Here is a 15,472-nt window from a genome sequence, read left to right as displayed (position 1 = left end):
CACGAGTCCAGGAACAAGAGTCTATCCACAGCTCCGCTTTTTTCCTTTTGGAGAGACGGAGAGAGCATTATTTGGGCCTTTTTTTGTTTGATTGGGCCCGGGTTTTTCCTTGCATTTGAAGGCCCTCCTCTCATTTTTACAATTTTACAGGTATGACATATTCTGGATCAGATGAGGCAGGCGCGAATCCAAAGCAAGGGTTGGTTGGGCTCAAGCCCAACCGAGAATTTTGGGGAAAAAAAAATTAGGTATACCTTTTTTTCGGTAATATTCTCAGCCTCTCTATCAAAACCTTCTTGATCTAATAGTCTCAGTCTCTCACTCTCTCTATGACTCTATCAACTGATGCGCCTTCTCCATCAAATTCAAAATCTCTCTCAGCATCATCAATTGATTCAATTCTACTTCTCCGAATTTTTCCATATTCTTCTTATTTCTCTGGTAAAACAGATTGTAAGTATAATCAATAGATTATTTTCAATTTGAGGAAAACTATCTATTGGGTTTTCTTATTTGATCTGATTTCGTTCTAATTTATTTCTAATCTTGTTGGGTTTTACCTAGAGTCCCTGGATAGAGGCATGCATGGAGTGAGACAAAAAAAAATTAGTGTGTATTGGTTTTTGGATTATCGGCATTCAAATACTAAATTGGGAATTTGATTACGCTTTTTTCTGGTATGAACTCTAAGCTTTGTTAGATGATTATTGCTAAATTTTATACTTCTTTTTTATTTACGGTGGTCTAATTTTAACCTTTTAGGTTCTATCACAATTAATTAAATTTTTTGTATTGATATGATTATTGCTATTGTGTTTGCCTACATTTTGTCTAATATAAGCATTGTTACTTAATCTATAGGTAATCTCTAATAAAATGTCTTATTCACTGCCGAAATCAAAAGTGATTAAAAAAATCACTACATGTTTTTCAAGAACTAATGCCCCAAGTGTAATTTATTTCCCAATTAACATAAGTTTCTCGCACAGCCGAGATTTTTTTTTTTCATTTGATAGAAAACTCAAGCCTATCCGAACTCTAATTCTCGGCTCCGCCACTGAGATGAGGTACATTAGAACACATTCTTTGTGTTTATATTTATAATTTAGATTCTAGTGAAATGCTCCTAGTTTGGGGGGTGGCATTTTGAAGAATTAAATTTCCAATCTTTAATATATGTATATATATACACAAAATCTCAGCTGCGGACGTCCGGACAGTTTTTTCCTTCCGGATTTGTGCCGTTTCTCCTCAATCTGACACCGACGACGCTATTTTTTCTCGTCGGAGTGACACCACACCTTCCTAAACGTTGTTACGGTGAAGAAGAATGCGAAAGAGATCATAATAAGAGGTCCATCATGATCAGTGGTGAAGTTCTGAGTGAGGTTGCTGCAAGACCTCCAATCTCAATCTCTTTCGCCTTCTTCTCTATCGGAGCTGTGTTTAGGCAGTTATGGTATCATTCCAGCGAGAAGAAACAACATCGCCGGCGTCGAATCGAGGAGAAACGACAGAAATTCGAATGGATTTTCCATCCGGACGTCCGTAGCCGAGAAGCGCTATATATATATATATATATATATATATATATATATATATATATATATATATAGTTTTTGTTATGTTCAAATACGTTAAACGTTTTCAGTTCCACACAATATTCACTTATCCTACTTCAACTTGATTGCTGTAGGTTTTCGGATCTCAAGTCAGCTGCAGCAACTATCTAGTCATTTTCAGTCCACGCTCCATTGACCGTGGTGGGTTTAGGGCATCAGAATTAAGGGACACACCACCTCCTCCTCCGGACAAAAAAAAAAACAGTCACATCTTCTTTTCATTGGGCGGAGAAATTTGAAAGTTAGATACTTAGATAAAGTTTTTCTGGTGACGGAAAGTTGGATAAAGTTCATGTGCTTCTCCTCAATACTCATTAATTTATAATCTCACTGTTAACATCACAAACTCGCAAGTCACAAATGGTGTGGGACTGTGGGCGGCTCGATCGTTAAAAGCAACATCTTCCTTTGTTGGGATGATAGACTAGTCTCAAATTTCCACAAATTTGCCCTTTTTCTTGGTCTCTGCAGTCATATCATTTGGCGATGATTGACACCTGGCTAATCCTCCTAGTTGGTGTGATTAAAAGGTATTTATCTCTAATCTTGCATTCAGGGTTTCTTAAACCGAGGTCCCTCACATAAAGTGGGTTTTGAAGTAGAGATCGAATCTTATTGGTCACACAAATCAATTTCACATCAGCTCTGGCCAATGGGAACTTGTGCAGGTTTAGGATTCTAGGGACATTTGCCAAACCCTAATCATTATTTATTAGCGCCAACCTCTATTTAGAAATTAGAATAACAAAGATGAACAAAATTTATGAGGGTCGCGATCGTCAGATATTTCACTTGTTCTAAAGATGTAAGATCCTTCGTTTTATAAACAAAAAAAAAGGGTAAAATCCTTCCTATTAATTATTAATATGATCATATTTTCTACTTTGGGCAGTAAAAACATGGTAAATTTTTAAAAGGTAATCGAGTTGGTATAAGAGCATGCATAGCTATGGAAACTCGATCTATATGCAGATTCAAATTCCACCCGAAATTGATCGGAGTATCTCAAGATTCTTTGTGGTCAAAGAGGAGAAAGTGTTCTATGACCCATATATCGTATGCCTCTGATGTAAAATGATAATGAACCGATGGAGTTGGTCGGTATTGATGTGATTCGATAAAAGATGGAGTTGCCGGCCACATCTTTGTGTTTCTTTCATGTATAGTTTTTCTCGGTTTATGATTTAATCTTAGTTTTAGCTTTATGATATATTTTTGTTCCTACGATCGCTTTGAAATTATATAGGAGTTTATCTCCAGGTTTAGTTAGCATCATGCAGGTCTCTATAATAAACTTTTCAATTTAGGGTTTAGAGGTTTGGGCTAGGGTTTTAAAATGCATTCTTTTTCTCGCCGGGGTGTGATGGTTTTTTATTTCTTAACTTCTTAATCCCCTCTAAATTAACATTCCAGAGAAAATTTTGTGTATTCTGGTGCGTGATCTCTAGAATTAATAATTGCATACAAGTACCGAGATGTATATGTGTTCAGGTGATGCTGTTGTTTTTCTGGCGAAGAAAATCTGATATGTGAGTTTGTGTGATAGTGCAGGTTTGGCGTACGGATTGTTTAATTGGTACTGCCTATGAGCTAGATAAAAGCGTGCGTGCGAAGATCAACCATCTACTGCTGCTAAATTTTGATTAATTCTTCACGCGTGAGTGCGAGTAATTGGGACTTCAAGTAAACATGTTCCTGCATGATTTCTGTTCTTCATTTCAGATATATATATATATATATAATATTATTATTTCTTTTCTATACTCCACTCTACAACTTGTTCATTTGTAGCCTATTAATTGGTTTTCAAGCTAAGCTGCTAACTCAAACTCTATGTCATTAACAATACGCATACGCGTCATAGACCAATATGGCCAATGACTGCATGAGCATAGAGCAGACAAGGATCCATGGCACTATATATGGCTGCCCATATATATAATTATAGTAATTCTTTAGTACTTAATTAAACATAGTGCAAGCCAGGCTGCTAATTAAGTTTATCACCTCATTATTTAAAAATCAATTGGGTTTCAGGAACCACGTACCTTTTCGTTTATATAAAAGCTCATAGATCGTGAGTCAAGTCTCAAAACAATCTAAGCTTGCTAGCTGCTTACGACCCGTGGATCAATCAGTACCGTAAGTACTACAGTTCTTTGGTTGAATGCACTGCTTTAGTTTCTTCTTAATTATATTCTTAATCCTTACGCTAACAATAGTTTTACTATTCATCAAGCTAGCTAGATTTCTATTTTTTATATTACTTCTTTTTATTTTTGCAGAAAGCTTGAAGAAGCAGAATCAACAGAAGGGATATGGGAAGGGGCAAGATTGAGATCCGAAAGATTGATAATTGTACTAGCAGGCAAGTGACTTTCTCAAAGCGTCGGAAGGGTTTGATTAAGAAGGCGAAAGAGTTGGCGATTTTATGTGATGCAGAAGTTGGAATTCTCATCTTCTCAAGAACTGGGAAGCTTTATGAATATGCAAGCAACAGGTTTGCCCAATTAATATTTTTTTATGAGAAAGAATAAAATTCTTTGATCGTTATGAATATCGCGATCGATCCGACCCTTTGGTTCTTGTTACTGCAGCTAGTTTAATTACCTGCTTTCTTGGATTACATACTTCCCTATTCTTTCTATATTTTGAAGATCTTGCACCAGCTATGTATATATATTTGTTATGTCTGATAATTTTTTGTCTATATATGTCATGCACATATATACAGGATGTGATGTATTGTGCATATATTAATGTTTGGGAATGGTAAATATCTTTGAACTGTGCATGCGCAAGCTGTTTCATCTAAGAAACAAAAGAGAGGATTATGGCTTTAAGATCAGCAGTAAAATGATATATGTTACACAGTTTAAATCACAATTGGCTTATATATATTCAGCCAAAAATAATGTTATGCATTTTCAAAAGCCAAAATCTATTTTGAATATTATCATGCCCGGTTATATATAATAGATTGAAGTGATTATATATAATTTAAAGCCTCAAAGGCAATAACAAAATCATGAAGAACATTTAGTTACATACATACAAATATATATTATGATCCAATTTTAATATATCAGTCTCAATTTTAAAAGCTCAAACCATTGTCGAATTAGATGAAACTTTGTAGAGATGATCTTAAATAACATAACTAAATATTAAATCACTTAAAGTAGAAAAAAATTAACCGAAAAAATGTGCCAAAATTAAAACTCAACTCAGTAATTCCAAAGTGAAACTTGACTCTAAATATGAACCGTATATATATATATATATATATTTGGGATTTAGCACATATCCAATCCCTTTAGTCAATTTACGGTTGCAATTTATGAAGTGTTTTAGAGAGCCTCAATAATACTAACATTTGCGAAACGCAAGAGTAGTACGTATAGGTATACGTAGTGTACAGTGTGTACTACCTTGGCTTTGAGTTTGTATCAATTTTCTCAGAAGTTCTCGAAACTTTTTCTTCTAATGTTTTTTGGTAATAATGTACTGTGCAACATCTGATTATTTCATGTCCTTCCCCCAGCATGAAATCAGTCCTAGAGAGATATAACAAAACCAAGGAGGGACACCAGCAACTTCTTAATCCAGCATCAGAAATGAAGGTCTTCTCAATCTACCACTCATTTAACTGATTTAAGTGATTTAACTTCTCTTCAACAATTATTCTAGCATAACATGCATATACTATTCCTTTGATGTTTCTTTTTCTTATTTTGCCTATTTAATTGAACTTAAAATAAATGTCATTCTACTTATACGGATGATTTTGCTAATCTAGACATAGAAAAACTGGAATTGTTCCCTAGTTTGTTCTCTTAGTTTTTTTTTTTTTGAATAATCGGAAACGTCACATTCCATTAATGTATGAAGAATATTACATTATCAGCATGACCTACCGGAGATCCCCGGCTACGTCAAAAGTGAGTCATGATAGGCAAACCTAAGTCAAAACATAGCTTTGCCTAAAGCAATACAAACCTTAGGAAAAAAAAGTCAAGAACACAAGAACCAGTAACCAAATTACGTTGTTAAGATAAACTTCGAAACTACGTCAAAACTACCTCAACTTATTTTGAAAAATAAAGACTAAGCTGCTCAAGCCCAAGGGCCCAAGCCAAAATAGGACCCAAGCATGATCTCAGGCCTAGGCCAAAAAGCCCAGAACCAAAACCAGACCGAGGACCTCCTCACAGCCTCCGGCAGCCGGAGTTGCTCCCACCGCTGCAGCTCCATCCTCCTTCAAGATAACTAGACTCCGAGGACAAGCCTGCCACACCCTCATATCTGATTGAGACGAACACGAGAAACATACCAAAGGAGAAAGGTGCAGCACCAAATCTGCCTCACCGAATTCAATCGAAAGATTGAATCACCGTTGAAGGCCAACCACCAAAGCCAATCCTCAACCTCACACAAAGACGATAACCTTCGAAGCAACAAGAGTTGTCGAGAGAAAACAATCCCACAATGCTATCCACAGGACCAGCCCCCTCCGCAGACAAGCTGCCACCACCAGTGGTGGATCCAGGATTAAAATGTTACCTAGGCTAATTTCAAGGGCGGACATAGGATTTTATGGGGTGGACTACAACTTTGGCCGAAGGTAAAAAAAAATTTTCAGGTTTACAACATAGAGTGTATGAAGTTCATATAATTAAAGGTAAATTAAACCTAAATATTCATACCATTCCCTAATTCCCTATAATCTTAAGTTCTTAACTAACAAACAAACCCAAATAGGCAGATACTCAATCTCTCATTCGACCATTCTCTACCATACCACCAAATTTTCAATAATTCTAAATCGATAGTTTAAATAACACACTCATATATCAACACTAATTCCCTACAATCTTAACAAACCCAAAATAAGCAAATAAAATACTCAATCTCTGATCATAATCTTATTCAGCCATTCAGTAAGACAGTAACAAGACTAATATACTAACACCCAATTTCATATAATCATATTCCAAATTTCCAATAAGATCTGTTTAACCAACAAAGTGAAAAAAACTCGTATACTCACTAAATTTCAGTATCTAATCATTCAATAATCAGTATTTAATTATTTTAATTAGTATCTGATTCAATTTTAAAAGAACTTAGAGGAGAATTGGAGAAGAGCTAAACATGTCGTTCTACAATAGAACAGTAGAAGTGTGGATGAGAGCAGAGAGAACTTCGAGCGGTCAGGCCTTCGGCAGCGCGGCGGCAGGGAGTAGTGGTGACGGGCTTGAATAATTTAAAAGAAAAGTAGTCGAGTAGAGGGAAGAGCTGAAGAACAAAAGAAAGACGTCTGAGAGAGAGTGAGAGAGACCTCGTACAATCGATTAGTTTAATTGTTTTTTTAATATAGAGTTAGATTTTTTTTCTGGGCAGAAATCTCACATGGGCTGGATCCGCCCTGGCCACCACCATGATGTCGCACCTCCGAGGAGAAAGCGCTGCCATCAAACTTGAAACCTAGGGTTTTGAATGTTCGGAGGCCTCCGCGGAGGCTCCAATGTATTAGCAGTAGTTATATGTTTAGAATGTCTTGAAATGTGATTATACAAAATGAAGTTTGCTCTTAGTTTGTTTTGCTGGGCCCATGTGCCTCCTGTGTAACCTAAATAAAGAAAATAAATAAATGTCAGGTAAAATTGATTCTTCCATCTTAAAACTACCTTGCATCAAACTGAGGTTGAAAACATTAAAAAACATTATGCTTCATCTCCCTGTAGCTTGTATCTACCTCAACATTGAAAACATTATCTTAAAGACCTGTGAGATACTGGGATTAAACCTTCTTGCCTTACCAAACTGGAAAAAAAAATCCTGTACGTCATGCATATGATTCTAAATATTCAACACTGATGTCTATCGTCAGGTTCCTATAGAAAAGAAATCCAGTTGCCCATGGTTGCTTGTACTTCCTGGATCATGAACGAAGAAAAGAGTACGTAATACAATATTCTAGAGTCCTGCTCAAGCAAGTCAAACGAACTATTCTTTAATGGAATTATGTGAACCTGGCCTGTAGATTTAAGTTTTTCTGAATCTTGTACATATGTATTTCATAACTTCTTTGACATTTCAAAAATTTATGGATATCAGAAAAGCTCACATTCTACTTCACCATCAGGCATGAATCCGAGAAAATATAACATATTAGTATCAGTTTCCTCGGCACTGATCAAAAGTGTCGATTAATTACAAAAGTGTCAGTTATCAGCTTGGTACAATTGGCTGTGTTCCAAGAAAAAACATGCATCTTTTATATGATATATAAGAGCTGAAATATTTCTCAATTGACTACATAGATATATATGCGGTAATGCAGTTGTGTCCTTAGTCCTAACATTGGAACACCAAATACACTTCATGTTAAGTATTCATTCCCACCATGAAGAATTAAAGCTCGTTTAGTTGTAGTTCCACTCTTTGAATTTTCAGATGCCACAAATGTGAGCTGTACATGAATGTTATCTTCTGAAACAAAGTCCTGATGATGTAATATTGAAGTAACATAATTCCATTATATGATGGTTCGTTTGTCTTGATTAAGATGTACTGGTGGAATCAGTTCGAACAATCTGCTAAACCAAAATCAAACTTGCAGCCATATATGCGAAAATTACTAATCTAAAAAAATATGAAATTAATTACACGATCTTGATGAGAGGACTTGAGTTCCCGATGGATTATATTTGCAACCATGCAAGGGAGCTGGATAGCTGTTACAGTGTTACCAAATCAAATTTCTTTTATTAGCTGGTTTAAAGGTATTTCTTCAGTCATGCTTCTGGTATATTTATAAAAGAACTTCATTTCTGTTCATTCAGAGAGATATCTTGATTCAATATTCAAAAGTTGCATGTAACTTTTTTTTATGATAAATGTTGCATATAACTTGGGTTATCACACATGCTAGTTTTGGCAAAGGGAAGTCACACTCCTAAGGGAGCAACTGCAGAACTTGCGAGAAACCCATCGGTACAGTCTTTGTCCTTCATTTTAAAAAGTTTACAATTGTATTTGAAAATACACATGACAATGATGTGCATATGTATCGGATTTAAATTGTTATCATTGAGCGTAAGTTCCATTAACTGCTAGTTCGCTTAACAAAAGATACAACTGACCAGGTGCAAGATAAAAGTGAGCATTTGATCCAAGATGCTTATCTTAGCTTCAATGTAGTAGATTATGTATTAGAGTAATTCAGATTCTGATATCTGTGACAGGCAGTTCATGGGAGAACAGCTTTGTGGTTTGAGTTTTAACGAGCTAAAGGGTCTAGAAAATCAATTAGAAATGAGTCTGCAGGGTATTCGTTTGAAAAAGGTCTGTTCAAAGGCTTCACTCTCTATATAATTTCATATCCTTTTCTTTATTTGCAATCCGGATGTGTCGCTCAATTAATCAGGTAAAATTCTTGGTTTTCAGTACAGTGAAAGTCTATCTGACAAATAACATGAATTTAATCTCTTGCAGGAAAGAATATTAACTAATGAAATTGAAGGCCTGAATAAACAGGTTTTGTCCTGGAACACATTTAGTTTTTTCTTGCTACACTTCCAAGTTCCTACCATGTGTTACTGTAATCTTTATCACTATTAATTTCTGTTTCCTCTGTTCCTTCAGGGTAATTTTATTCATCAACAAAATTTAGAGCTGTACAAGAAGGTAATTGATAAACCTTCAGTTTTGAAGAAAGATTGGAATTCAGCAAGAATATTCTCTTTTAATTAGAACATGAACATAAAACGGTAAATTTGAGATATTATGAGGCCTCATCATAACCTTCATTACCTTATTTGAAAAAGGTACAACAAAAAGAAGGCATATTACTTATAAGGCTTCTGATAACAGGCTTTCGGCACAAGCGCACTGAATCTCGAAAGTGGAAATTGGTGTAGTTCCTTTGGTATAAGCACAAGTGAGGACTCGCATCTCCCCCTCCAACTTCAGCTAAGCGGTGCTGACCAACAAACTTAAGAGGCACAGGGAAGAGCAACAGAAATGGCGGGGTATATAAAATTGTTCTTCTTTTATTTATTTTTTCAATTTTTTTTAGAGTGCTATGAGAGTTATTCATCTGAATTTGGTTAAATTTTTATCTGAAATATGGCTATGAAACTCTGCAGCAGTCTATATATCAAAGAAGTGCGTGAGGGTTTTGGACAAATGCTAACCGGTCGCTTGCCCTAATAAATAGCATACCTTATGACCCAAGCAAGTACAGAAGGGTGATTTTCGATCTTTATTTATTTATGAGATGAACAAGTAGAACAGCTCAACGAAACTTATAATACTGATATGTTTCACTATATTTGTTTAACAAGTTTAAGTCATTAGCAAGCAAAAATGATAGTTTTAGCTACAAATAAATTATTGCTCTAGCAGTCTAGCTCGTCATTTGGCCGGTTGGTCCTTTGGGTTGGTTGTATGTTATGGCCGTTGTCTAGCCCATGTATGGTTCTTTTCTTTTCTTAATTACAATTTACAACACTTTTTGTTACGACCATATAATCTGCAGATGACATACAAAATGAATCTTTTTTTTTTGAATCAAATAAGGTTCTATTGCTAAAAACAAATGCTAGAAGGGAGGCCGTTACATCATATGCAGAGCTCTACAAGTAATTTTGAGCAGAGGATATAAATCAATCTTGTTCTATAGTTTATCAGAGATCTTTCTATGAACAATCGAAACAAGAAGACATATCCACATGAATGTGACAAGTCGAAGTCCATACTGATTTACTGTCATGGAGCAGAAACCAAGGAAGATACACCAACAGTTCTAACTTACATTTTCCATAGTTCTAACTTACATTTTCCTATATATGGAAAATGTGTTATTCCGATCGAAAACCGCTCAAAAGTTAGTTCTATCTTCTTTCTTGGCAATAACAACCAAACGGAAACAGAGACAGGTAAGAGCAGTCTAACACCTGGCCACTAAATTGTTAAGACTCAGTTTAGAAGTTTAGTGGTCAAGTTTAAGATCTGGCCAACAATGTACAGTCTTTTCTCGTAAACTCTGACTTCACTTGTAATCGGTTTACTTTAGAAAGTACATATATGTGAGATGGTCGTCAAAAACTTTTGCTCACTAATGAAAGAGATTGAAACCTAGCTATGAGTCTTCGACTAAAATTAACGTAGTTAGAAGTTAAAACTTACCTGTAGGAACATCTGAATTTCTCCTTGAAAAATTAACGTTTAAACTGGTACTACCAGCCATCATATGAATAATAAGACGGGAAACAAAATAGGCAATATGTCCATTGTCGACTGGCAGGAGAGAGGAACCACAACACTCAGATTACTACAGATCTAGATAAATTTGAGCAAAATGTTCATGAATTTTAGATTCAAGACTTACACAGCAGGCTAGCGTACGTAGCTGGTCACCGAAACATCATCGATCTAGATCACCATCCCATCTGACATTGTTAAGCACTTGTGAACGGCGCGGAGGCTCTTCATGCAAGTGACGCCCCTCGTCGAAGTTCTGTGAATAGCTCACCGCATCATACTGAAACGACACAGCTCTGCTGGATCCGTACATGCTTCGGCTTCTGCGCCTATCGCTCATCAATCTCCTAAGAAAGTTTCGCCATCTCCAGCTTCTCTTGTTCTCTCCATAGCTCTCCATGCGCGTGTATCCCATTTCTTCGTGTCCCAGGAAGCACGACGGCGACATCATGCACCCCGGAAGGTAAGTCGATCGCCGAGGAGGGAGATCCCCCTCCATTGAGTAGTTTAAAGTACTAAACTGCAGGCTAGTTGTCGATGGATATAGGTTTGCAGCTGTTGCGACTTGCGAGTTGCAAGTACTACTAGAGCCTGGACAATGTTATGAGTTGGGGGAAGATGATGCTACATGTATATCTATATGTAGGTGCTGATTATATTAAGAATGATCAACATAAAATGTTATCAATTTATTCAATTACCACCAGTTTCGTGGGCCTTATACAAGTTTCGAGCATGAAAATGATAGAACATTGTAGAGACAGACAAAAACCTCACATGTTCCAAAAGCATATTCATACCAATTTGTCCTAGAATAATTGTTTGGTGGGTTATTTGACTCTAAGCTTGTATATGAGAAGAAGGCTTATATTAAACATGATCAACGTAAAATGTTATAGTATCAAAAAACGTAAAATGTTATTTATCAAAGCTTATATTAGGGATGTTGTATCTATCAAAGCTTCAAACTTACCTTTATTTTCTTTCTCTTCACAAACATGGATATAAGTTTGATAAGCAATAACTGTGATTTCCTCTAATTCCTCTACTGTATTGATTAGATATATTGATTTTGTGTATATGCAATTATATAGCTTAATCATAGGACATCAGCATATCTCTATTGAACTGCTAATTAAACAATCTCTTTATGGGATTTATTGTAATTGCTCATCCTAAGGATCTAGATTGGTAGCAGCTCGATCTGTATGTATTCTCTTCGTTTGTACTTGTTCTCAACAAATACAGACATATGGACCGGAAAAGAATCCAGTGATTAAATTGGGTGTCAATGTTTCATGATTCATGAGTCAAAATTGTGCCAGATCTGGCAGCTATGCCAGATGGGGCGTTGCTGACCCTGCAAACAATCTTGTTCGTTGCCTTCAGTTTGTTAAATTTCGAGTAAAACTCCATAAAAGTTTACATTCAAGAATTTATAAGCATATACAAAATCTAGACCCGTGGTAAATACTAGGTGATCGATTAACTTTACAAACAAACTTGGTCAAAGGTGATCGATTAACTTTTGCCCTTAACTTTTTTACAACCAGCTAGAGCCAGTTTTACTTGTCTATCTTATGTGATATACATATATACGTACACCACTCGATAAAAATGTTTTATTAAATGTGCTCCATATCAGTTGACACTTGAGATGAGGCCGATGATATATTCAATTGTTATTTTTTTTATCTATGAGATAACTCAACGTTATTTTTCTTAATTTCTTGCTAAACGATCAAGTAGGAATGACTGGAACTCCAATATCACTTTTTTTTTCGATTGTACAAATATAACCAGAAACAAAACTACCACGAAAATCCTTTTAATAACTACACTCTTCCAGCTGATCCGATTAGGACGTTGACATAGGAGAAGGCAATGAAACCAAACAAGCAACTGGAGTTAATGAAAACTTAAATCAGCTAAGTGATCGATCAGCAACGAAGTTTGCTTCTAAAATTAAAACATGTCGAAAGACCACGAAATCCACAAGCCAACTTCATGATTTCTTGGACTAGAACGCCAAATATGAGCAGAAGGGTTTTGAAATTTCAACATGTCAAATATCACATGACATACGGTTATTCTATGTGTAATATATGCTAATATCATATCTATGAAAATGTATAATGACTCAGTTGATGAGATCAATATGAGCAGAAGGAAAGCAAAGAACCAAGACATTAAGCACATAGCACTTAGCAATGATCGTCTCGGAGACAAATTCAAGAAGCAAAATGATTAAAGGGAACTGTTGACGGACCCGGATCCTTTCCAAGATAAGAAAGAGAGAAATTATTAGGGTTAGGCATGTGTATTCTGAATTGATTTCAGATCCACCGCCACCAAAACTTGTGGGGACTTGGAACTTGTCGTGGTTCTGTAATTTCTACGAGAAGAGATCAGAAGCAGAGGAACAGTGTGGCAGCAGACATAATTTTGATATATATTTTTTAATAAGAATTAGTTGACAGCTGCGGGGATAGCTCAGTTGGGAGAGCGTCAGACTGAAGATCTGAAGGTCAGGTGTTCGATCCACCTTCACCGCATATGTTTTGAACTTTTTGGTAGTTCTTACGAACAAGTAGACAACTAATACATTACTACCACGAGCTGGAATAGCTCAGTTGGTTAGAGCGTGTGGCTGTTAACCACAAGGTCGGAGGTTCGAACCCTCCTTCTAGCGTCAAATTTTTCATGATTTTATTTTTATTTTTTCCTTGCTATATTTTAGGGTGTCCACTTACAAAAGTATGTTTGGTAAATATTCTTTTTTAGGCTCTTCTCATTTGACAACCGAGTACGTTCATAATAACAGATTCTTTACTGAGAGTTCGAGCTAGATGTTCATCAAGCAATTTTACTCTATTAACAAAATGTTTGTTTAGATTTTTCTGTTAATAGAGGAACGGCCACATGAGACTTTAAGACTAACTAACCAAACATACCAGTAATTTAGTCAACTTATTTTTTGCCCAGCTCACTAAGAGATGCCCAACGGATGTAAATCAAACTCTAAATTTATGTTTGGTTTGGTCATCCATTCAACTCAACTTTGAGTAGAGCACGACGTTTTATTTTTATTATTATTTAATGTTTGCTTGAATTTCTATTTTATTTAATCATCTTGAACAAAAACTACGAACACGGTTATGTTACAATCAAATCACTTCTAATTAATGTTGGAGGTTTGAACCCTCCATTTAGCGTTCAATTTTTCTTTGATATGTTTTTATTTATGTTGTTTTCTTTGATAAGTTCTATTATTGTTCTTTCTAGAGAATTAAATCTGAATTAGTTTCTTTGTTTGGGTTGGTTGAACTGCCACACACACGAGACTTAAAGACTGACCAAACACGAGTAAAATTAGGTCATATCCAACTTGTAGCACACTTCGTCTCCAACCGATGGCCTAGTGTGTCACAAATAGCCTAAAAATGGCTGATTTCAGCCCTTTCGGGTTTCTGGCACACTTTTGTGGCACACTAGCCCACGTGGGTTCGATCTCAAAAACTATTTGTTATTGTTATTTTAGTGAATAATTTCATAAATACATAACAATATTGTTTAGTGAATATATTATATTTCATTATTTGAAAAGAAAATTATATTTTTCTTTATTGAAATAATATACTACAAAATTAAACTCGAATTAAACATGTATTTTTTAGTGTAATAACTTTTTAAATATTCAACAACACTACTACATATATAAAAACTAATACTTTTTAATGAACCAACAAAAAATAATTACTTATTAAAAATAATAATTTTAACTAAATTATAAATAAAAGTGATAAATAATAATCATTGTGTTACATAAGAATGTAATACGCATCAAAATAGAGAGAAACATCATCTTTATTCATTAATAATAATACCTTTTATATAGACATTACATTGAATATCTTATAGAATAAGGGATTATATATCATTCCTTATCTAGACTAACCTATACTAATTAGGACAAGATACACCGGAAAAATTATGGAGAGTAATTCTCATACAACACTCCTCCTTGTATTGTGCTTCTAATGTATCATGGTGTATAACCGTTGCCTCGGTAAAAATTTTGCCAAGCAAAACAAAACCTCTTAAGTACAATAAAATCTTGGTCGAAGGGAAAAGGAGTACAATGCACTAACTACAGTTGAAGAGAACATGTGGTGTAGACTCCCCATGATCGGTAACTCCTTGTTTATGAACACTCTTCACATTTTTCAAAAGTAGCAATGGGTCAATGATTTGAATATATCAAATCACGCCAAACATTCTTAAATCAAACATGTACACGCTGAAAACAGATTCACGCGTGGTATGACCTTCACGCACTTAAAACAGTCATAAATACTTCGATACAATAGGTATGGATGAACTGTAAAAAGTTTCTGGAAAGTAGACACCCGTAGATTTCCAGTGATATGTGGTTCACAACATAATTCGTTTTGAGCTGATCACAAAACTCTGTCGAATTGGACTCAGCTGCAGGATCCGGACATATCCGTCATATTTTACTAAAACAGTTATAACTCACTCAATATAATAGATACTGTCAAATGGTTGGTATCCCTGGA

The 15,472-nt window shown here is 35.4% G+C and overlaps 1 protein-coding gene and 2 non-coding genes across 6 annotated transcripts; all 3 read left to right on the top strand.

Annotated features, from left to right (window-relative positions):
* Window positions 1–3,640: 3,640 nt before the first annotated feature.
* Window positions 3,641–9,978, top strand: LOC126796245 (MADS-box transcription factor 23-like). Of its 4 annotated transcripts, none has more exons than XR_007672333.1 (9): window positions 3,641–3,764; window positions 3,908–4,122; window positions 5,167–5,245; window positions 8,560–8,621; window positions 8,873–8,972; window positions 9,123–9,164; window positions 9,273–9,314; window positions 9,455–9,658; window positions 9,779–9,978. XR_007672333.1 is itself a non-coding variant. In XM_050523029.1 (9 exons), exons 2-8 carry the CDS (start codon window positions 3,941–3,943, stop codon window positions 9,624–9,626), a joined length of 633 nt encoding a protein of 210 aa, XP_050378986.1. In that variant the 5' UTR covers window positions 3,641–3,764; window positions 3,908–3,940; the 3' UTR covers window positions 9,627–9,658; window positions 9,779–9,978. The 4 variants fall into 4 exon arrangements, 2 of the variants coding, with proteins under 2 accessions (XP_050378986.1, XP_050378976.1); XR_007672332.1 differs by having other exon boundaries at window positions 9,776–9,978; XM_050523029.1 differs by having other exon boundaries at window positions 9,501–9,658.
* Window positions 9,979–13,374: 3,396 nt separating this feature from the next.
* On the top strand, window positions 13,375–13,447 carry TRNAF-GAA (transfer RNA phenylalanine (anticodon GAA)). The gene has a single exon. It is a non-coding gene; the product is annotated as a tRNA-Phe (tRNA).
* Window positions 13,448–13,510: 63 nt separating this feature from the next.
* On the top strand, window positions 13,511–13,584 carry TRNAN-GUU (transfer RNA asparagine (anticodon GUU)). The gene has a single exon. It is a non-coding gene; the product is annotated as a tRNA-Asn (tRNA).
* The last annotated feature ends 1,888 nt before the right edge of the window (window positions 13,585–15,472 follow it).

This window comes from Argentina anserina, chromosome 1 (assembly GCF_933775445.1).
Source record: "Argentina anserina chromosome 1, drPotAnse1.1, whole genome shotgun sequence".
Taxonomy (NCBI): domain Eukaryota; kingdom Viridiplantae; phylum Streptophyta; class Magnoliopsida; order Rosales; family Rosaceae; genus Argentina; species Argentina anserina.
This window is presented reverse-complemented; position numbering and strand designations above follow the sequence as displayed.

Coding starts and splice junctions, on each gene's coding strand:
- LOC126796245 (XM_050523029.1), top strand. CDS start 3,941: ATGGGAAGGGGCAAGATTGAGATCCGAAAGATTGATAATTGTACTAGC. Junction 4,123..5,166: donor TATGAATATGCAAGCAACAG/GTTTGCCCAATT, acceptor TCCTTCCCCCAG/CATGAAATCAGTCCTAGAGA. Junction 9,315..9,500: donor ATTTAGAGCTGTACAAGAAG/GTAATTGATAAA, acceptor TTCTGATAACAG/GCTTTCGGCACAAGCGCACT.